Source organism: Ictalurus furcatus, chromosome 10 (genome assembly GCF_023375685.1).
Source record: "Ictalurus furcatus strain D&B chromosome 10, Billie_1.0, whole genome shotgun sequence".
Taxonomy (NCBI): domain Eukaryota; kingdom Metazoa; phylum Chordata; class Actinopteri; order Siluriformes; family Ictaluridae; genus Ictalurus; species Ictalurus furcatus.
Genome location: NC_071264.1, coordinates 29,364,350 through 29,386,852, shown reverse-complemented (window position 1 = coordinate 29,386,852; position 22,503 = coordinate 29,364,350). Strand labels below are relative to the sequence as shown.

Genomic DNA, 22,503 nt, shown 5'->3' with positions numbered 1-22,503 from the left:
GCGCTCGCCGAGTTGCTCTGCCGGTTCTCCTCCTGCCGTGTTGTTCTCACTGTCCCGTTGTCCTTGACCGTAAGCACCAGACCCTGCAGGCGCTGATCGCGTGCCCGCCCATGTACCACCTGATGAAGTCGATTCCCATCTTCAGCGACACGCAAAGACCCTGCACCTCCACGCCCATGATGGACAACTTGTGAGTTGTGGTTTCCGCTCGCGTTCGGCTCGGCCGCCGGGTTCATCCGAGAGGTTTCCGAACGAAGGGCGTTTGGTGTCCTCCAGACGCGTGTATAGTTATAGACACGCGAGGGGACGTGTTTTGATTTTCTTTCTTAACGACACGTTTAGTGTTAACGTTTCATCTCCAGACAGGAAAAGACGAGAAAAAGAAAATCCTAAGTTAGAATTTCACAGCTTTCGCAGAGTAACACGTTAAGTCCCGTGTTCCGGGTTGGATCTGGGTTAGTGATGGGAAACGGATACGATTCCACAGAGATGAAGTTTCTGTTCTTTCCCCTTTAATACATGTTTGTGTTAACTGTGAACGTCGTGTGCTGCAGTGTTCGGCTCGTCAACGAGTTCAGCAACATGCCCGTTCCCTCGAAGGCCAAACAGCAAGGTGAGTCTCTCTCTCTCTCTCTCTCTCTCTCTCTCTCTCTCTCTCTCTCTCTCTTACTCATTCACCTTCACTGACTCACTCTCTCACACACTCACGCTGTCTCTCTCTCTCACTCGCGCACACATACACGGGTCGCCCTGATCGACGCAATCTTTTGTGGTTGTTTTTTTTTTTTTTTTTCCGCACGAGTGAATAATTTGTTTGTTCTGTGCAGCTGCAGGAGAGAAGGTGATCAAAGATATCAGACCAGGTGTTCCCTTCGAGCCTACGTATATCTACAAACTCCTCATGCTGATTAAATGCAGCCTCTCGGAGAAGGTAAGGGGTTCGTTCACTGGCACGCGGTCAGTTTGTGGTTGTAACTAGAACAAAAACAGCTTGTTCAGTGAGAGAGTTGTGACCGCTTTCTTCTGTTGGCGAACCGCGAGCGCTTCGTGTAATGCCATGTAGAGTTGTCGAGTCAGCGGTTAACAGCGCGTTCACCGCGTGTCGTTTTTCCGCCAGGGTCGTCAGGAGGACGCCGAGGAGTATCTGGGCTTCACGCTGAACGGACTGCACGAGGAGATGCTGGCACTCAAGAAGCTCATCTCTCCACCGGACGAGAGTGTGTTCACGTCTCCTGTTCTTTAAATTCGCTGCACGGTCACGTCAGTTTGTTTATTCGTAACAGGTCTCTTACTTTTTAGTAAGGTTTATGTTTCGGTAAAGTAATATAGACTCAAGACCGGGGATTAGAAGCGTTAAATGCATCGGATGTTTTCATTGAACGCAAAACGGAAGACAAACGAGCAGTATCGCTGGAACGTTTTTCTAGAGGAAAAAACGCTATTTTAGGAAGTTTAGCCCGTTCAGAGCGCCTGGCTTCCTGTACGCCGGGCTGAAGACGCTCCGATGGCTGTTAAACAGCGTGGTGTGGAACGCTGGAGCAGGAACGTATAAACATATCGGGTTCTGTCCTGAACCAAAACGGGAAAATAAAGCTTTTCTAATTCGTTCTCAAGGCAGTTGTGAATCGGGCGTGTTTAGACGTTGCGTTAGTCTCCGCCTCCATACTGAGAATTTTTAAAAAAAATCTAGAATAGAAAGCAATGTGGAATATGATTCAGATTTTTATTTATTATTTATTCATGAATGAAAGGGAAAGAATAAAATGAGCAAATTCTGGCTTAAGGCTTTTGGGCCCAATGATGATAGTTTGGTGAGATGACACGTAAATAAATAGTATTTGTTTGTTTATTTCATTATTTGGTTAAGGAATGTGTAGCTTTTTTTTTCCACAAGACACACTTTGGTCTTTTAGCTTTTGGACTATATATTAAAAAAAACGTTGATAATTTAGTCAGCAGGAAAACCAGTACTGTCGTCGTCCGTCTGTCTGTGGCCGTGGAACATCCAGGTATTCCCGAGACACGCTTTTAGACTCAAAGATTTTGTAATAAAAATTGGATGAGGAACATGTGACTCTTTCCAAGACATGAGACACCCTTTGGCTTAGAGCTCTTGGACACAAAATGGATAGTTTGGCCAAAAATTATTATTATTTCTAAAAAAATAAATAAATAAAATAAATTCCAAGCTGAGATGGACTGTGTATCTATTCCTAAGACACAGTTTGTCCTAAAGTGCGTGGATGTCAAATTTTGGGAAAGGGGGAGTCAACATTCAGCGTTTAGCCCAAATGTCATCCATCATCCAAAACGTGTTTTTTACACTAACATTCGTTTATCGCCACGGCTACGAGACTAATGTAGCTACCAGGTACAGAAAGCTTGCAACCTCCTCTTTAGAATCCTTGTGTCAAAACCATCCGAGGTTCTCGTGACGCTAAACTTGAAGACTTCACACACCTGTTATTTAATTTAAAAAAATTTTTTTTTTTTTATGTCTCACTCGGATAAACCGTTCTTTTAGCCGCGAGTTAATTAGCTTGTTTGCGTGCAGAAGCGTCCACACCGAACGGGCCGGGTTCCCACGTGGGCGCCGAGGAACCCACGAACAAGGGGGAGGACGAGGAAGAGGAGGGCAGCGAGGACGAGTGGGAGCAGGTTGGACCCAGGAACAAAACCTCCATCACCCGGCAAGCAGATTTCATCCGCACCCCCATCACCGACATATTCGGAGGACACATCAGGTAGGAAATGATCACGACTTTAGATTTCGGTCACTGTTTAATTAGGATGCCCCCCCCCCCCCCCCCCCAATGACTTTAATATGTTTTGGCCCAATCAAAGGGGCTTAATTTGAATGTTTCTTTTTATGATGTAACAATTTGACAAAAATGAACACCATGATGTATGTCGAAAGGGAAGTTTTCGGCAGTCCCCGAGCAAATCGTGCACCGCCGTTACGTTACCGTATGTAGGAAGCCATTTTGGATCGCACACAACACTGAATTATTTTCACATGAAGACCCGTGTAGAAACATGACCCCACACTCCCGTCTGTTCAGTACCGATGACTAGACCTGATCTATCGATTGCGTAAGAGCACAGGATAGCGTCGTGTTAGCACTCGTTCATCCGTCTTCCGTTAACTGCTGTATCCTGTTTACCACGCTTCCGCCGTCTCGTCCGTCCTGAGGGTTTTCCTCTCTCTTTCTATACGTTGGCGATATTAGCACCCGCAGTGTTTCCTGTCTGACTAAAGACAACTGTTTGGTGGAAGTCTTGTCCAAACCGTGGAAAATCTGAAGTTTCGCGCATCGCGACGCGTCCAATAGTCGGATTTCTTTCCTCTTCCAGCGCAAAAGTCGACGGTGCGTCGTGGGCTTTCTGCTCTTTTCCATGAGCGTATTTTTCCCCCCGTGTCACGTTTGGCACGGGTTAAAGCCGAGCTCCTCTTCGTGTTGGTTCTGCTCAGTGTTTAATGGGACACGCGAGTGTGTGTGTGTGTGTAGTAGATCTGACCCTCTGTGCACAGCGTAGCTGCTTCTCCAGCTGTGCTTATGAAAAGCAAAACCCGTCCGAGCCAAAAGACTTACACGAACCCAGTCTCGCACAGTGTGTGAGGTTACAGCTTGGCATCGTTCATGACTACATTTGGAGACGAATTTGCCCGAGGTGGTGATGTTTGGGTAACCGGGTTATGAACTGAATTCATTATAAAAGAGGATTGCCTTTAAAGCCTTTGGAAGTCTTAACCAATGCCTAATTTTCATATTCCTGGAAAAAATAGCCCCCCCCCCCCCTTTTTTTTTTTTCTTTCTTTTCTGAAGCCATTTATTTATTTATTTATTTATTTATTTATTTTAGATTTAACTTGGTTTGAGCTCTCCAGAGAGACGTTTTTTGAGCATTTGCAGAAATCAGGGGACGTGTGCGTGTTTCATATTTTAAGAGAAATGTTTTTTAGGGTTGTATATAAGAGAAGCTTTTAGTCTTTCACACGGTCCTGCATGAAATACAGCCCAATTTTTAGTTTTGTTTTGTTTTATTTTTAAGGTTCTCACTACAGAATTTCAGGTGCCAATATTTCTGTACTGGTACACTGCTATAGCTGGTACAACTCCATGCTAGTGAACATCACAAGACCTTTTTTTGGAAATGTCGCACCACTGATTTCATAACTCGCTCCTCGATCGGTAATTTCCTTGATTACGCGGCCCGTCCAGGATTTTACGAGCTCAAATTTACGCAAGATCGAGGAAACTCCGCGATTTTGATTCGTTGCGGATTCGGTCCAAGACAAGTTCAGCCAGAGCCCTCTTCGAACACGAGTAAAGCTAAAAAAGGTCTCATTTACCGGCATCAGTGCGAAAGACTTTCGCGCAAATCAAGTAGTTTTCCGCCAGTTTTGGGAAGAAGCCTGAGCAGAATCGCGTTTTTGGCCGCGGCGATCACAAAAAAGCAAGACTTTTTGCGAAATCCTGCAATGTGAACGATTTTGCTGGCGTCTTGTGAAGGTAATGATTCTGCAGAATCGTAGAAAGCTGTTGTCATGGCACCCTTTATAAAACACAAGATTAGGCTACTTATGTGAACTGATATGATATAATATTTCACCAAAGCGTCAAGCTCATTGTTTACCTCCAACAAATAAAGTTTAAAGGTGAGTCAGCAAAGATGCATTTATTTTCCTTCCAATATTAAGGTCTCCATTCCCTCGTACGCTTGCAAAGCTCTGCCCTCATGATTTACGCCGTCCCGTATAGTAGCGTTGTCTCTAAAATGGCTGACGGGGAGGCCCGTCCAAACACAAACCAGCATTCCGGACCGAAACGCAGGTTTCCAAACGGGCTTAAAGCTATTTCACCTTTTTAAAACCGAGTAAAGAAGATGATAATAATAATAATAATAATAATAATAATAATAATAATACTTCACAAACACGCATCACACCAGTCCTGGCTAGGATCAGCTCGCTATTGAAACCCCCGAGCATGAAGGCATCCTGATACTAGAATGAGCGTCCTGGATGTTGACCGAATGCCGAGTTGTATAAATGACCATCGCTGACACTTTTTTTTCCTCTCTCTTTCTCCCTGTGAAAAAGGCTTTTAAATCTAAAGGACAGGGAATCTGTTTTTCCTCCCGTCATAGCAGAGCGCTGTTGAAGCAACCCAGCGGCGGCTCACGAATAAAGAAACGCGTCGCTCATGCAAACACGAAGCAGCTGTCGTGCACAGTTAATGTGTGTTCTTGTGTTTGTCTACATGGTGTGTGTGTGTGTGTGTGTGTGTGTGTGTGTAGATCGGTGGTGTACCAGCAGAGCTCGAAAGAGTCGGCTACGCTCCAGCCGTTCTTCACCCTGCAGCTGGACATCCAGTCTGAGAAGATCCGCACGGTTCAGGAGGCGCTGGAGACCATGGTGGCTCGCGAGTCTGTCCAGGGCTACACCACTAAAACCAAGCAGGAGGTGCGTTTCCACAGCTCTCTTCGACTCTCAAATCTGATTGGTCAAAAGGCGTCGATTTTGAAAAGCCGTCGAATCGCAGCTCATTCCCAAGCGACGTGTACGGCGGATTAATAAAGAGATTTTTTTTTTTTTTTTTTAAATTTGCGTGATTTATCGATACGTTTTCAATAAGGAGCTTCCCGTTTACGGAAGGAGTCTCCAGTGTACAGAGGTACGGCTGAAACGCTACGTTTTCCGACATCTTCGGGACAGAAGAGTTTACGTTCAGCGATTTCTCTGTGACACGGGTGGTTTATTGCTGCTTATAATGTAACGTGGCATAAGTAAGAACTTGTTTCGTGGACCTTCCACAGCATTAAATGTAACTAGAATCGGATAAAAAGGTATGCCTCGTTCTTTAATTAAAACTATTATCATCATCCTGCTGTATTAGTACGAATAAATCACTTCAGGACGTGCCGTTATTGGAAATAATCAACGCCAGGGCGATGGCCGCAGCTCCGCTTCATAGCTCCGCCCTGTCGTTGAGGATCTTCCTGAGATAGTAGTACGTTAAGCAGCGGTTAACTGACGTCAGATATCAGTTTTCATTGACTTGTGTGCGTTAAATCACAAAGAACACCTGTAAATAATTGTTACAGTCGTGATTTCCATACAAGGTAAACGAAGCATGATTAGCGATCGCTATTGTGCGGTCCTGGCGTTAGCGACGTTATATTGTTCAGTTTTTAAAAAAAAAAAATCCGTTATGAGATCCCTTGCATGGTCCAGCGTTTCCACTTTCAGGCCAGATTCGGAGTAAACATGTTACGCACAAAAACACGGCGTGTTTAGTTTGGCCGCAGCGGTCAGTGTGTGATGGATCACCTATCCTCAAACCTCCAAAAACACACCACTGTTGTGTACATGCGGTCTGCACGGCCTCGTTTGTAATTTTATGGACTCTCGGTCGGTTCCTGTTTGAGCACTTTAGACCCCAAACAAAAAAAAAAAAAACCACGATGCTCCGCAAACACATTAACCGCTGTCTGTTAAACGTCTCGAATGCTGGTGAGGAGGAACATCTGTTGCACATGTGTGCTTCTCGTCAGTCAGCGGTCTTTGTGTTCCTGCCGTTTTCTTGGGACACGGTTTGTGGGTGTGTGACTAAAAGCAAAGTGTTGCTGAGAGTTTGTTCAGTCCTGTTTATCAGCACTGTGTGTACCCGAGAAAGGACGGGTTTGGGGGAATGGGACTCGTTCCGTTGTCTCGTCTCTCACACACACTGTTCTTCTCTCGTTGTGTTTTGTCCTGGCCTCAGATCGAGATCAGCCGAAGAGTGACTCTGGAGGAACTTCCTCCTGTGCTCGTGCTCCACCTCAAGAGGTTTGTCTTTGAGAAGACCGGCGGCTGTCAGAAACTGGTCAAGAACATCGATTACCCCGTGGACCTGGAGATTAGCAAAGGTGCGCCTGTTTAGATGTCATTCAGTTGAGTGACGGGGTTATTGCTGCACAGGTTTTAGAAACGAATCTCTCTTAGACGAATTGAGTTCTCGTTAATCACAAAGAGCCTCGTTATTCGATATTAATATTCTGTATTGTTATATTTAGTGTGCGTGTATTTATATTATACTGCCAATGATTTTTACAGTTAAATGGACCATTTAATATTTTATCATAAACCTCAGTGTTTCAGATGATGTCAATTTTTTCCAAACAGGCCCATCCATCCAAACAGCCCATCCATCCATCCATCCATCCATCCAAACAGCCCATCCATCCATCCATCCATCCAAACAGCCCATCCATCCATCCATCCATCCAAACAGCCCATCCATCCATCCACCCAAACAGCCCATCCATCCATCCATCCAAACAGCCCATCCATCCATCCATCCACCCAAACAGCCCATCCATCCATCCATCCACCCAAACAGCCCATCCATCCATCCATCCACCCAAACAGCCCGCCCATCCATCCAAACAGCCCGTCCATCCATCCATCCAAACAAGCCATCCAAACAGTCCATCCATCCATCCAAACAGTCCGCCCATCCATCCATCCAAACAAGCCATCCATCCATCTATCCATCCATCCAAACAGTCCGCCCATCCATCCATCCAAACAAGCCATCCATCCATCTATCCATCTATCCAAACAGTCTGCCCATCCATCCATCCAAACAAGCCATCCATCCATCCATCCATCCATCCAAACAAGCCATCCATCTATCCAAACAGCCCATCCATCCATCCAAACAAGCCATCCATCCATCTATCCATCTATCCAAACAGTCTGCCCATCCATCTATCCAAACAGCCCATCCATCCATCCATCCATCCAAACAAGCCCTCCATTCATCCATCCAAACAGTCCGCCCACCCACCCAAACAGTCCGCCCATCCATCCATCCACCCACCCACCCAAACAGTCCGCCCTCCCATCCGTCCATCCAAACAGTCCGAACAAGCCCGCCCATCCACCAATCCATCTAGCCATCAAACCAACTAAGCTTGTCCATCAGTCCCACCAAGCCAATCCATCCATCAAATCATAATCTAGCCAACCAAGCTCGCCCATCCATCCATCCAAACAAGTCACCTCATCCATGCAAGCCTGCTCACCCATCCATCCAACCAAGCCTCTCCAAAATAGTGAAAATGAATCCCAAATTACTTCTTAACTAACAAAAATGCTCACTACTAGGATACAGCATAATGGTGCAAAAGTCAGTCACACAGGATGACCATCCCAACCGAAATGATTATTTATCATTGGTCGATTAGGTAACGGATTCCACACACACTGTTTTGTCAAAAGGGGAGAAGTCATTAAAACCCCAGCGAGAACGAGTATGTTTGATTGCGTCCCAGCCGTCTGACAAGTTATTGATCCAGGCCTCATCACACAACCTCTCTCAGGTTCACACCTCATCAGTCTTTAACACACCCGTAAACGCTGTGATGACTCACCCTACAGATCCTAAACCTTTATAGCCAACAGGTCACTTCTCGACACTCTCCAAAACCCCATCATTCTTAGAGTTTGGAATAAAGCTCTGGAACTGGTTTGGTGCAGTCCTGGTTTTTTTTCGTTGGCTTTAAATCTCCAGCGGAGTATAGCACGTACGAAGATGAACAACAATAATAGAGAAAGAGAGTAGCGTGAGGCATTCTGTGGGGGAAAAGCAACAAAATATTGCTTACAGCCCGGTTAATAATGCATCATCATCTGGTTAGAGAAGCGAAAACATTTCCCTTCCTTGGACACACTTTAAGGCTTAGTTAAAAGGCAATCTGGAGTCAATCTGACTAGAACGTTCCTTCCCTTTCTTCTGTAACGGCGAGTGTGTCAAGCAGCTGATGTTTACAGCTAGCATGTTTTATGTAATACGAATCCTCTTCTCTGTGCAGATCTCCTCTCACCGGGCGTGCGGAGCAAAACTATGAAAGGCCAAAGAACCTACAGGCTCTTTGCAGGTACGTATGCACATCCACCTCGTTACCACGTACCGCGTCACAACGCGTGAATCACGTACGGGATAATAAAGTAGAGCTTGTCCTTTTTGGAGCGAACCAAAAAAAAAAAAAAGCCGAGTCATCGCCGATGGCCGTGTGTTTGAGGCAGCCCTGGATTCAGGGTAATGAGATGAATATGGAAAAGTTCTGTCACACGTACGTTGGCGTGAGCAGCTGCTTGTGGTGAGGAGCGCTTCAGGTCTTAATAAAGTAACACGGTCGCAGTTCCAGCTAAAATAGCATTCGTCAGGTCTATCACAGGACCGCAGTCTGGATACGGACCCGGACGGTATCGCACCGGACCGACCCGAGTACTTGAGTAAATAGCGTAGAAGTCAGAGACGATCAGAATACAGGAAATCAAACTGCCCGTGGTTGAACATGGACTGTCATGGCTTCTGTCTCACGTTCTCCGTTTCAGTTTATAGACTCGTGTGTGTGTGTGTGTGTGTGTGTGTGTGTGTGTGTGTGTGTGTGTGTGTGTGTGTGTATATTTGTCAATCATTTAGCTGAAAGCAACCAGCTCATCCACCAGAGAGCTAGAGGTCCGAACGCCATCGATAGATAAGCGTGCGGTTGTTCTCGGCGTCGACAGACATCAGTAGTCGCAGAAATGGTTTTTATTTTGGTACAAGGGGTCAGATATGAACCAAAAAAAAGGCCATGTTTATAAACACGCTGCTCATGCGGTTCATTTTTGCTCTATGCTGAGTCATGGTGGTTTAACGAGCGAGCCGTATTGGTCATACCTAAGCGTTAAACGTATCCGTGGTCGTCGTTCCGTCACGCGTGTCTCGTATCCGGATCTTCGTAAGCGAGGAGTTCTGTGTAACTGGACCGGTGCTCTAGAAGCTTCCTTACTTCTGTAGGTTCTAACAAGACCTCGAGTGCTGAGACGCTCTGTTTATTTAAATCTCATCCTGAGCACTTGTTTGTGTACATGTTTATCAGCTCCGTTTACACAGGACTCTTCAGGACTCGGACTCCGTTTACGTGCACGTGAGAAGTGCGGTTTTGTGTGAGCCATAAACGAGAACCATCGAGTGTCCGGTTCGGGGTGTAACGTTAGTTTGGGATAAGTTTTTGTTCGAGTTATGTTTGTAATTTTAGCGCACACGAACACTACAAAACCTCTCGACAAAATGTGACCCTGACAAAATATGAATTTACCCTGACAAAATATGAATACGCGTACATGGGCAAATTCGGAAACGCCCCCTCGTGCTGTTTAGCCAGCTGCTAACGGGCCAGTAAAGCATCTTTTATGTTTTTGTCACACGAGTGTCCGAGATGCTAGATTTACGTGGTTGTTTTCCTCAGTGTTTTATTTAACGACGTATAACGTTACCATGGCAACGGCTGATTTGTTCATCGCTATCGTGGGCCAGGTTAATCAGCTCGCTTGATACACGGGTTCTCCGAACTAAAAGCTTTCGATTAGCACACTTTTTTTTTTTTTTTTTTTTTTTTTTTTAATGTCTAATTTTAAACATGTTTGGTTCAAAGCCGTTGAGTTTAATTAGTGACATCACAAGCTGAGCTTATGCGAAGCCCCGCCCATGAATCAGCCTTCTGTAATATGAATGAAGTACTGAGGGGGAAAAAATGAGTTTTGTGCTGCGTTAACAAATTCGATCCAAGAGGATTTAAACATCACTGAGGTTGGGGAATACAAAGTCTAGCGTTGTGTGTGTGTGTGTGTGTGTGAAGGTTTTTGATTCAGATTAAACCGTCAGACGGATTATTAATGGATTATTAGTCTGTATATAAAGCGTGCTACCCTTCATACCATCTGTCTCTTTTTTCTCGCTCTCTTGTTCCAGTGGCTCGTTGTGTTTCCTGCACAGCTCGCCGATCTCTTTGAAAACAAACACACACACACACGCGCGCGCGCGCTTCCCTCGGGGGCCGCTATTAATCTTTCCCCGGCCCAGGAGCGAATTACCTCCACTCCGTTTATTTTCCTTTCGAGAGAGAGGAGGGGGGGGGGAAAACTTGTCAGAAACTCGCTTTTTCTGTAACCCTTAGCGGAGGCTTGCTCTACCAGCGCTGTAAATTTCCCCAGAAACCTGACTTTTCTGCTCTTTGGTAAGATCTCCTGCTCTCGTGCAAACATCTGTATTTATTTTGGTAGCTGATGTTCTCCGTAGTGACGATATTCTCGCTGTCGGCAACAGGAACGCGGGGAATTTCTTTAGTCATGTTTGCTTCTCGTAAACGTCGCTTCACGCTTCACGCCTCGTCTTTGTCCCGGGTTCGTGTCACATGTTTGTTGTTCCCGGAAGGAGTTTAAAAGTACACTGTGTTTACTCCGATCTGGCCGTGTCGTGAATTTTCTGTTTTGTTGGGTTTCGTTTAAGTGTGTGTGTGTGAGAGAGAGATGCATTGATGTAGATTATTAAACCCTGCCGATGCGCTCGAGGCTCGTTCACACCGTCTGTGTCGAGTCCGAATCGAAGACAAATCCGGTCTTTTGATTCATACAGAAGTGAGAGGTTTGAGACTCGGCTGCAGATCGGTTCGGTCAGGTGACGCGTGTCGTCCCGTGGGGGGACGTGAATCGAAAGCAAGACCTGTCTGTCTGTCTGTCTCACTCAGCTTATCTCATTAGTGCTGTTTTCTTTCTTTCTTTTCGTCATCTTTTTCTCTCTCATGCCATCCTTCCTTCTCCCATTCTTTAATTTGTACTCTCTCTCTCTCTCTCTCTCTCTCTCTCTCTGCCGCCATTTCTTCTTTCTTTCCGTTTCTCCCATGTTTTCATTTGTAGTCTTTCTTTCTTTGCATTTCTCCTACCATTTCTTCGTTTTTAGTTTCTTTCACACGTCTTTCTTTTTCCGTTTGACGTGTTTACTTGTAGTCCATTTCTCCCACTTTTTCTTCACGTGTAGTGGTTTGCTTTCTTTTCTTTCTTTCTTCCATTTCCAGTTCTTCTTTTATTAGATTCATTCCTTTTTTTCTTTGTTACATTCACTTTTTGCTCACTTTTTTTCTTCTTCTTTTTTTTTTTTTTTAAATTTGTAGTCTTTCTCCCACTTTTTCATGTGTAGTTGTTTTTTTTCTTTCCTTTCTTCCCTCCCCTTCACTTTTTCTCCCGTTTTCTTTTGTATATTCATTCATTCTTTCTTTCGATGTTTCTCTTGTTCTTTTTTTTTCTTTCTCCAAATTTATTGTGTAGTCTTCGGTTTTCTTTTTTCCCTTCTTTCATTCTCTTCTTTCCGTTTCTCCCAGTCTCTTCTTTTGGAGGTTTTCATTCTTTCTTTTCAACACCCCCCTCTCTCTCTCTTTCTCTCTCTCTCTCTCTCTCTCTCTCTCTCTCTCTCTATATATATATATATATATATATATATATATAAATAAATAAAATTGCAGGAAACAATTCAAAGTGCTCCTGGTTTTTCGGCCGTCTGATTGGCCACTGATTAACCAGAGATCTGAAATAAACCAATCGGGTGTAGCTTCTAAATGGGTTCATTTGAGAACACACACACAATGACGACAAGCTTCGTGTAGACAGATGTATAACTCCGGTCTGAGCTGTACGTCCTGTTCATAACTGTTTGTGACCTTCCCCACAGTCGTCTATCACCACGGGAACAGCGCCACGGGCGGCCATTACACTACGGACGTCTTCCACATCGGGCTGAACGGCTGGCTGCGCATCGACGACCAGGTGGTGAAGGTCATCAACCAGTACCACGTGGTGAAGCAGACTGCAGAGCGCACCGCTTACCTGCTTTACTACCGCCGTGTCGACCTGCTGTAGAAACACACACACACACACACACACACACCCCCACACACACACACAGAGCGCTCATACATACGCACACACTTTCTAACACAACACATACTCACACACCTCAACAGGAACACTGCCCAACTTCTTCGCATGTGAGTTTCCTCCTTCATCATCCCTCGCTTTTACACACACACACACACACACACACACACACACACACACACACACACAGCCGGCTTTTCCACATTTTTGTCATCATTTCGGAGGAAGAGGGGAAAATTCTGGTATCAAATCTGGTATCTAAAGACTTCCATGAGGTGGCGCTCCCTCCCACGCGTGTGGAGACGTTTAGAGATGGACATTGCGGAGTGAAGGACACGACGGACCGAGACGCTTTAATCCCCACGGCCTCGTTCGAGACGGAACCCGAGGGACTGCGCGATATTATATATATCTATTTTTTTTCTTTGTTTAATCTACTTTTTTTTTTTTTTTAATGGCATAGTCCGAGAGCAAACAATTGAAGTGTTTTGCCTTTTCTCGAAGGGGTTCGACGGATGTTCTGCCGGATGAAATCGTCGACTTTTTTTGATGCCCCGCACCAGCAAACTTTAAAACCGCGTCGAAGGCGCAGAACACGAGTTTCCTTCCGAATCCCAACGACGCAAGACGCTCTGGTCTGGTCTGGTCTACCGCTGCCACCTCTTTTTCTCCTCCTCCTCTACTCTCTCGTCTGTTCTTCACGATCTCGACACTCAGGCCTAGCTGAGGGGAAACAAAAACACTGGAGCCATCGGATTATACGGAGACGTCGGACTCGGGAGCGGGGGAGCTGTGGAGCTGCAGCGGGAGACATGAAATAAATCGAAATGCTTTTTTTTTTTTTTCTTTTTTTTTGGCTTTGCGAGAACCTTGGGTGTGGTTTCTGGGTGTAGATTTAGACTGATTTAACAATTTTAACGCGCTTTAGGACATAATGTTGATTTACAAGGATAAGAAGCTATTGTGCACGTAAAACCCTTTTGAAATTTGATCAATAAAAGTGAAAGATCGAAACGCGCGGCCGAATATATGCACATTTTTCACCGAGAGATCGGACGCCTGGGGAAAGTGCGCGCGATGGTGAACGATGTTACATATTTTTTTTGTTTGTTTGTTTGTGTCCCCCCCCCCCCCCTTTTCTCCACCATCGACCCATGTTTCGGTCCTGTTTTGGTTTTTAATCGTACAACATTTAAGGGGTGTGTCCAGGGGGCGTGTCTCACTTTGGCTCAGCCAGTCCTGGGCCTTTATTTAGAGGAGGACGCTGCCGTTACTCCACGTCCCTGCGTTCGGCAGCCTCGGCCTCTTGGTGTACTGTATGCTTTTTGGCGACGGTTTTCGATATCAGAGTCGTGTGATCTTTTCAGTGAACAGCTGGGAATCCTGCATGGCTATACGAGCTAATAAACCCCTAACACACACACACACACACACACACACACACAATCATGTTCGCTTTTGTTTCATCGACCATTCATCAAGCTTATACACTGATTGATTTGTATTAATTTTTTTTAAACAATCCCCCCCCGTTATCCCTTAATTTAGTTTTGATTTTTTTTTTGTTTTTATTTGATTTTTCATCTGAATTGATTTCAATTGAAAAAGAAATTTGACCCGACATTAAGCACAATAACCAATAAAGTTGTACAAGTTCTACAGTGGATCATATACGTTTTATTATTATTTTTTTTTTAACAATAACACAAACGGGAGCTGCACACCAGGACAGAAAAGAAATGTAAGATTGTTTGTTTGTTTGTTTGTTTTTGTTTGTTTGTTTCCTCTTTCCAAATGTTTTGGCTTTTGAAATGATCTCATACGTTTATAAGTGTGTATAAATGTCACAACTCTTCTGCCAGCTGATGCAAAAAAAAAAAAAAAACAAAAGAAAAAAATCTTTAATGCTATCTAAGTAATCGCTGTTAGCTGAGATTCTGGTGAATTTACACGCCAGCTTTTCTGGAAGTTTCTGAGCCTCTGCGAGAATACCCAACATCGCCATACGTTTGAACAGAAGTATAAATCCGTGCTAATCAGGGGTGGGCAAATCCTGAGTTCTCCTTCTTTACTATTGGTTGCCTGGACGCCTTATGATGAAGATACTATTTAGCCTGATATGTAGTGAAGTAGTACGCTAGCTGTGCGAGTTAATATAGTCTAAGAGCGAAACGGAAATATGATTTCACGATGCCGTGTTTTTGACCCGACGGACGACGTTTTGTCCGCACCGTCCACGTGTAAAATCTGTTCTCCGAGTCTGCCTAGCGTCTTTCAGTTTCTGCTAGGGCTGGGCGATATGACCCAAATATCACATCACATCACGATACGTGAAGACATTCCTACAATACAAGACGAGCATCACGAGATAGAATTTAGCTACCGAACTGTCGGCAAAACGGTAATAAAATAAACAAATAGTACTTTTTTTTTTAAAAATAGGCGCAGCGGTATCCGTTCAGTATGGTTCAATTTGTGATTATTGAAAATAAATAAATAAATCGCCATACCAATGATGTCTCAGAAAAGCGTATGGAGATATCGCCAGGTCTAGTCTCTACCGATGTGTTTACCACCGAGGCGACTGCGTGTAGCGAGGTTTCGTCAGTCTTTCTTTAAAAAAAAAAAACCCAAAACAAATCAATAAATAAAGTGTTCATTCGTTTGACTCGATATAAATAACCAGTCCGGTTTGAATTAAAGCGCACGCTTGTATCACGTTACTGTCGGTTAAATTTACGCTTTGTTTATACACAAAGCCCCGAAAATCCACCGCGGTAATTCTTCACGATCGACGCCGTGGATCGTTGCAGCGCTGACGGTCCCACAGAGGGCTGGGCGATGTGACGCTGCTATCACATCAGCGTACTCCAGGACGTTTCTGTGGTGCGCGATGTGCATCACGATGTGTAATTTAGCTAACAAAACGGTAATACGATGAACTAAAAAACGTTCAACTGAGTGACGATACTTTTCCTTAACTCCTACAAAGACAGAAATATTTTTTTCCGTCAAATCGACGGCATCCGTTCAGCACCGTTTCATTTGTGCATAACTATACCAAAGGTATTTCAGAAAAGTATCGCTCAGTCATTTATCACGATGTCGATATATCGCCCAGCCCTTCTTCCACATACCTGCGTGGTCCTGATTTTGGGGAAGAAAAACAAATCCAGACGTTCTTCAACCAGCTCGCTCTTTGACCCGTGTGTGTGTGTGTGCACGCGTGCGAGTGTGTGTGTGTGTAGTGCAGCGCAGCAGGTGGTGGGATTCAGATGGTGCGAGTATAACGATCCTCGCGCATGTATGTAAACATGGCTACATATCAAATGGAAAACGTTATTTATTTTTTTATTTTGCGAAAGCCAGAATCGCTCAAACTCCGCCCCCTGCTGGTGATTTGTCCATCCCTGAGCCAAACACAGCGTCTCACAACTGTGAGAGTTTTCTCCATCTCGTATGCTTGAACATCTTCGTCATCTCTCACGATCACCACTAAAGCCGTCGTTTTATTAAATAACGACACGCACACACACACACGCACACGCAGCTGTTCAATAAAACTGAAGTTTCCCAGAGCAGCTCTGCTTTTTCGAGTTCACACACCGTTTATATACCACTCTTCTTCTCTGCAGCATCTCGTCAGAACGATTCGAAATATTCTCATTTCCCGAGACGGCGTGAATTCGGCGCGAGTACGTCCGAGTTTTAATTTTTAAATTTTTTTTATTTTTTTAAACCTTTTCTTGTCGTCCGTTTTCATTCCGACGATGTACGGAAAGACGAGCGTTTCCCGATAACGAAAACCAGCGTACGCAGAACCCGTACGCACGCGTCTCACGAGCGCTGCGAGAAACTTCCGCACGGAGTTCGGTCAGCGTTCCTGATTTCAGTCGTCCCTCGTTTGAAGAGGAGATTTATCATTATATTATAATAATAATAATAATAATAATAATAAAGCAAATCAGAGCTAATCCTCGTAAATGTTGGTTCAGACGTCCTGATGATTTTGTTTGTTACTGTCGCACTGTCAGTATTTGTTGCTTTTCTATTATTTTGGAAAATAGAAAAAAAAAAACTTTTTTTTTTTCTTTTTTTTTTTTTTTTCTCTTTTTTTTTAACCACACTCATCCAAACGCTTTATGTTGAACATTTTCCTCTTTCTTCTTCACTCGGTATAAATGTCAGAGAAATGTCCTGACGTTTATATAAAAAAAAAAAAAAAAAAATTAAGCGAAAGCTTCTCTGTTTGGTTTGTGCTTCCTAACAGAATACAGCGTATTTGTCTCTCACCTCAGCTTTTTTTTTGTTTTTGTTTTTTTTTGTTTGTTAAATTTTCAAATAAAGAAAACTGTGACAAAGCTGTTTCGACTGTAGTTTAGTACTAGGTCTGAGTTCATCATCATCGTAATAATAGAAACCGAAAAGGCTACTTGTATTTGAAAAATGCGGCCTTTCCCTCTCGGCTCTGGGCCTCCTGTGGGGAGGAATGTGCACTGTAACCGGAAAGCAAACATGAAATAAAGGAGGAAGCAATCTTCTCTGTCTGTGTTGGCGTGTGTTGTAAGGATATCGGATTGCGGACGCACTCGCTGCACCGTTTAACGTGCCCGCCCTGCTTCTCCCGCTCTCGGGCCGACCGCGTCGCGGCGTTCTTGCGGCTCGGCTGGCTGTCTGCTCGCCCGAGGTGTGTAGCCTTCACCCTGCGCCGTTCGCCGGAGGAGTTCTCCCGTTGCACTCTACTCGCCTCGTTAATGTCACGGAGTTTGTTTCCGCACTCTCTCAGGCGGACCACCTAAAGGCAGAGAACGCTCCTCTTTGTGCTCCACGCCACCTCCGGTGTGCTTTCATAGCCTTCAGGGCATCTTTTAAAACGTGCCCACGGCCTTGGGTGGTCGTGGAGTAGTAATAATAATAATAATAATAATAATATTAATCCTATGGAGTGCATGACCACTGCCCAAAAAATGTGAGCGCTCTAATTGTCCAGTATCTTACAGCTGAAGACAAAAGTTTGCACGCCCTTTTGGACAATACGAAGGATGTCGGAGTTTTGTTTTATTGTTTCGGGTTTCAGACGTTATTTCAGTATCACATAATAAAAATTGTAAAACGCTGTTTTGTTTTGGTTTGTTGTTGTTTTTTTGTTGTTGTTGTTTTTATTTGCTCGCCAATTCCTGTCCACTAGCGACCCCCCCACCACCAATTCATGCAAGTAAGTGAAAGTCACTACACGGTTGTTTAAAAATGTCTTCAAGTTCGATTAAAATGCTACGTGCCCGTCTTCATGCTAGCGAAGTGCGCGCACCAGAGGCACCGGCGATCCCTGCTGCTTCTTCGTAGTGTCTCTATACACGTTTGATGAGGTGTCGTACAGTATAGCCGTCAGGGTGAGACGGAACCACGCTTTTCTTTTGTTCTCGTACGTCAGACGGTAACTGGGAACTGACTGAAGAAACGTCGGACCACGCGGTCGATAGGATCGCTCTGAGGAATCCATCATGACTCTTTGGATTTGTCGCGTCATACCCACGCTATATCACTGAAAGTTTGTGGACGCCTGAACAGCACATCCATGCGGATTTATTCCCCCTTTTACTGTTCTAATAAGCTCCACGGGGTCTTCTGAGAAGGTTTTCTACTAGATTTTGGGGCGTGGCTGTGGGGATTTGCGATCATTCAGATACAAGAGCGTTAGTGAGGTTGAGTTGATGTGAGGACGTCTGGGGTTCCAGTTCATCCCATTAAGGTGTACAATGGGGTTGAGGTCAGGGATCTGTTCAGGACACTCGAGTTCTACCTTCGCACGCCATGTTTTGTGCACAGGAGCGTCGTCATGCTGGAACACGTTTGGGCGTCTTAGTTCCAGTGAAGGGGAATTGTAAAGCTACAGCGTACAAAGGCATTCGATACGATTGTGTGCTTTGAACTTTGCGGCCAAAGCTTGGGGATGAACCACATACGGGCGTCTGGTCCAGGGTCTGCATGCTTTTGGACGTATCGTGTAATTTTTTTCAAAATTTCAATTCAAATGTCACAATGTGATTGAAATCGTGGTCGTTTGGTTCCACACACACACTATTATTTCATTTGAGTTTTAAATCCTCTCGGTTGGAGGTCGTGTCTCGGATCCCATCCCAGTCGTCTGCCCATTTTTCTTCACGTCTCTCTCTGCCTTCTTCCAGACTCGAATCGAAAGTTGTTAGGGTTTTTTTTTTTTTCAACCCCTGGATTACACCTCTCGTATTACACCATGGTGGTTGTTTTTTGTTTTTTTGTTTTTTTGGCCCGTATTTTGACGAAGAACTCTTTTGCGTCATTTATGACGGATTCACGGTAGCTGGAAATATTCTTTTTACGTATGTTTTTTTCTTGAACACTCTTTGCGGTAGACTTTCCCCACCCTGAAATCTCAGAAGAGTGCTCGAGCTGTTTTCAGACAAGTAATTACGACGAGAGATGCTTTGAAATGTCGTGACCAGATGGAGAAACCCAACACGACCCTCAAACATGCCATGACACACGGCTCTGCTACTCCCGAAGATCTCCTTTTCCATGAGCCAGACTTTGCGCGAGAGGAAGAGGGGAAAAAAACCAAAAAAAAAACCAACCCCTTTGTGGTTTGGGACGTTCAGAGCTCTCGGGAACCTGTAGGTGTCGGCTGGTTGTGGGTCTGGGTGCTGTGGAATGGAATCGTACGGTAGAGCGGACGCCGTGTCTGCTCCAGCTGACCTCTATGCAGTCGGAGGAGAAAGGACACGTTATAGTTTAGATTCCCTTACAACAGCACTTTGTCTCCGTGCAGACCGTCCTGTGATGTGGGTTTGTCCGACATGGAGCGCTTCCCGCTTTCCTCGGCGACTGTTGGCGCCTGAGACGTGTTCGGTTAAACAAAGTGCTGGCGTACGAGCTGGAATCTCAACATTGGCCATGGCCTGTTGTGCTCGTTCTGCCAGCACCTGCCTAAAGACTTACTCACTCTCTCGATTATAGCGCTTTTACACTGAACAAGCTGGCATATGGTTGCTAACCCCAATCCACATCTAGCCGAGCCCTGGTTGAGTCTCAAGGGTCTGTTCTCTAGCACGTAACTGCACTTTTTTTAATCATGGCGATCAGTCCAGACGGAATCGAGGGTGCCGAAACTTCAGCACCAGAGAATAGCTGTCTTTATTGAAACCCAGCAGAAATGCAACGAGTTGCTTGTTTTCTCAAACGGTGTTGTAGTACACTCCTTGTTCTACGCCATTGTTACTCCCTACGTAGTGAGCACATGTAGTGAACGGGAAGCCGTTCGGGATTCTGTCCTAGCGTGCGCATCAGAGTCGCTAAGGGAAACCCACGTTGTTACGTGGACCCCCTCCCCCCGGGCCTCTCCAAATAATCGAGTCCTCTTCCCACTACGACTCTGCAGATCTACAGAGCTTTACCCCAATGCAGAGACCCAAAACCACAACAGGAGGAAACACAGAGGGGAGGAGAGACAGTCACAGAGAGACAGACAGAGGGAGAGCGAGGAACAGAGAACGTAGAGAGACGGATGGAAAGACGGACTGAGCGGGGGAGAGACGGACAGACAAGGGAGAGAAAGAGGGAGAGAGGGACGCAGACGGGAGCGAGACCGAGAGACGGAGGGCGAGTCGAGTAGTTCTGTATGGTCGTAACAGCCGTGCACGATGTGCAGTACACAGTGAGGTGAAGTAACACCGATGGAGAGAGAAAGACAATCGGATAGAGACGGAGAGAGAGAAAATGTCTCGCCATCAGTTATTACGTTCATGTATGTACACGTGCACACGCTCGTGTTCGCTCGTTCATCGTGTCGCACCACAGCGCTTGTCGAGTTCTGGATCCTGATTGGTCAGATGAATTTTCTAGAACAGCAGTTCTGACAATAGCAGCTGCAAATCAGCGGTTCATTCATGATTAATGCGCTCGTTCTAATACGTTATTGTTTCTATAGTAACCGCTCATTCACAGGGACGTGTACGGTATAATAATAAAAAAAATTTACATAAATAAAAAAAAAAAACGGTGTATTTGTCCTGCTAAAGATTTCTGTTTAACATCTACAGTATGGAAGGAGTCTCCAGTGTCAGAGAGAGTATGACAGAGAGGCTTGTGAAGGGATGTCTGTTTATTATAGCTGCTATAACGTAAGCGCTTAAAGTGCACCTATGACGGTTTTTCAAATATTCCTTTTCATGTAGTGTGTTATATACGTCGCTGTTTGTGAATGTAAAATAGTCTGCAAAGTTTCACAAATCAAAACGCACGACAAACGGAGTTATCGACTCCCAAAAGGAGGAATCGATTCTGAATCAACAGCTGAAATGATTCGTTTGTGATTCCGAACTATACTTCCTGTAGTAACCTACGTCGGTTTGTAACAAAAAGCCCCGCCTCTCGTCTTCATCGGCTCCTCGCTGACAGACGGAGCTGAAACTCGTTACGGTAGTGGTCGTTTCCTTTTTTGAAACACGCTGACGCTGGTAGACCGATCACAACAGACTGGGACATCTGACCGATCAGAGCAGAGTATAGAATGAATCCTTTAGAACGGATCATTTAACGAGTCGTTTGTGACACTGGGGGGAAAAAGGTAACGCTGCGGTTTAAATTATGAGCACGTTAAAGTGTTTTTTGACCTCGGATGCACGTTAAACTATCGTACGAGACCTTTAAGACAAAATTAGGCACGTTTCAAAACCATGCTAGGTGCGCTTTAACAACATTAAATGTAGCTGGATAAAAAGTACGACATGTAATCGCTGGCACTCTTTAGAACACGCTCTTACAGGAAAATAATCAACTTTAGTGTAGTAACAGTGCAGGCCTCATCATGCGGAGAGTTTTATTCCTAACGTGTTAATATGTATATAAACTTGAACTATTAACGGATTTGTCCGCTGATAAACGGTCACGATCTTCTTATTTATTTATTTATTTTATTTGCTTTAGGAATTTAAACAATTACTACACTTTAACTTTCACAGATGAAGCAGGAAGTGTCTCCGAACTCCTGTAACGCTTTGGCTCATCCTTTATTTCTTTCTTTCTTTTTTTGTCTTGGCGTGTAACGGGAATTTCTCCGTTCTGTGACGCTGCGACATTTCTTTTGCGTTTGCAGAAATCTCTTTTCAGCGTCTGTGATTGAATGAGATTTGGACGTGTGTGGTGGTGTGTTATTTTATTTATTTATTTTTCTCGTCCCTGTAATGCCTCGTTTTTCAGGGTCGGGAACCGAGATGGGCGCCATCTAGTGCTTACAAACACGTCCTCTGTTCAAACGTGGAATTTTCCTAGCAGTCACGATGCCAAAACACCACATTCTCGGACCCTCTGACTGACCACAATGATTTGGCTCAGTCACTTTTCACCAATTTCAAATAATCTCATGGATTCAACTGAATTTTTTTTTGTCCTCTCCACATTTTAGGGCATTTGGCAGACACCCTTATCCAGAGCGACTTACATCTCGTTGAGTGTTAAGGCCCTTGCCCAAGCGCCCAGCACTGGCAGCTTGGTGGTGCTGGGATTTGAACTCATGACCTTCTAATCAGAAGTCCATTGTCTTAACCACTGGATGGACCACTGAACACATTTGTCTTGTGCTGATGTGCGTTGTTGATTCCCAGCTGGGACTGAACGTTCAGGGACAAACCCTGTGAAGAAGAAGGAAAGGAGGAAGACCTTTAGAAAGGAGTTTTGTGTGTCAGACCCCCGGGGTTGTTCCCAGGCAGCTGGCTTTGTGT

General features: G+C 44.8%; 1 protein-coding gene across 3 annotated transcripts in view; it reads left to right on the top strand.

Annotated features, from left to right (window-relative positions):
* Positions 1–17,288, top strand: part of usp10 (ubiquitin specific peptidase 10) — a 39,848-nt gene extending 22,560 nt beyond the window's left edge. For all 3 annotated transcript variants that reach the window (XM_053635461.1, XM_053635460.1, XM_053635458.1), the window contains 9 exons: positions 81–190; positions 555–613; positions 828–931; positions 1,118–1,217; positions 2,555–2,744; positions 5,302–5,467; positions 6,768–6,912; positions 8,863–8,928; positions 12,543–17,288. In XM_053635461.1, coding sequence (XP_053491436.1) covers positions 81–190; positions 555–613; positions 828–931; positions 1,118–1,217; positions 2,555–2,744; positions 5,302–5,467; positions 6,768–6,912; positions 8,863–8,928; positions 12,543–12,730 — 1,128 coding nt within the window. In that variant the 3' untranslated portion in view covers positions 12,731–17,288. The remainder of the gene's footprint in view (positions 1–80; positions 191–554; positions 614–827; positions 932–1,117; positions 1,218–2,554; positions 2,745–5,301; positions 5,468–6,767; positions 6,913–8,862; positions 8,929–12,542) is intronic.
* Positions 17,289–22,503: the final 5,215 nt, after the last annotated feature.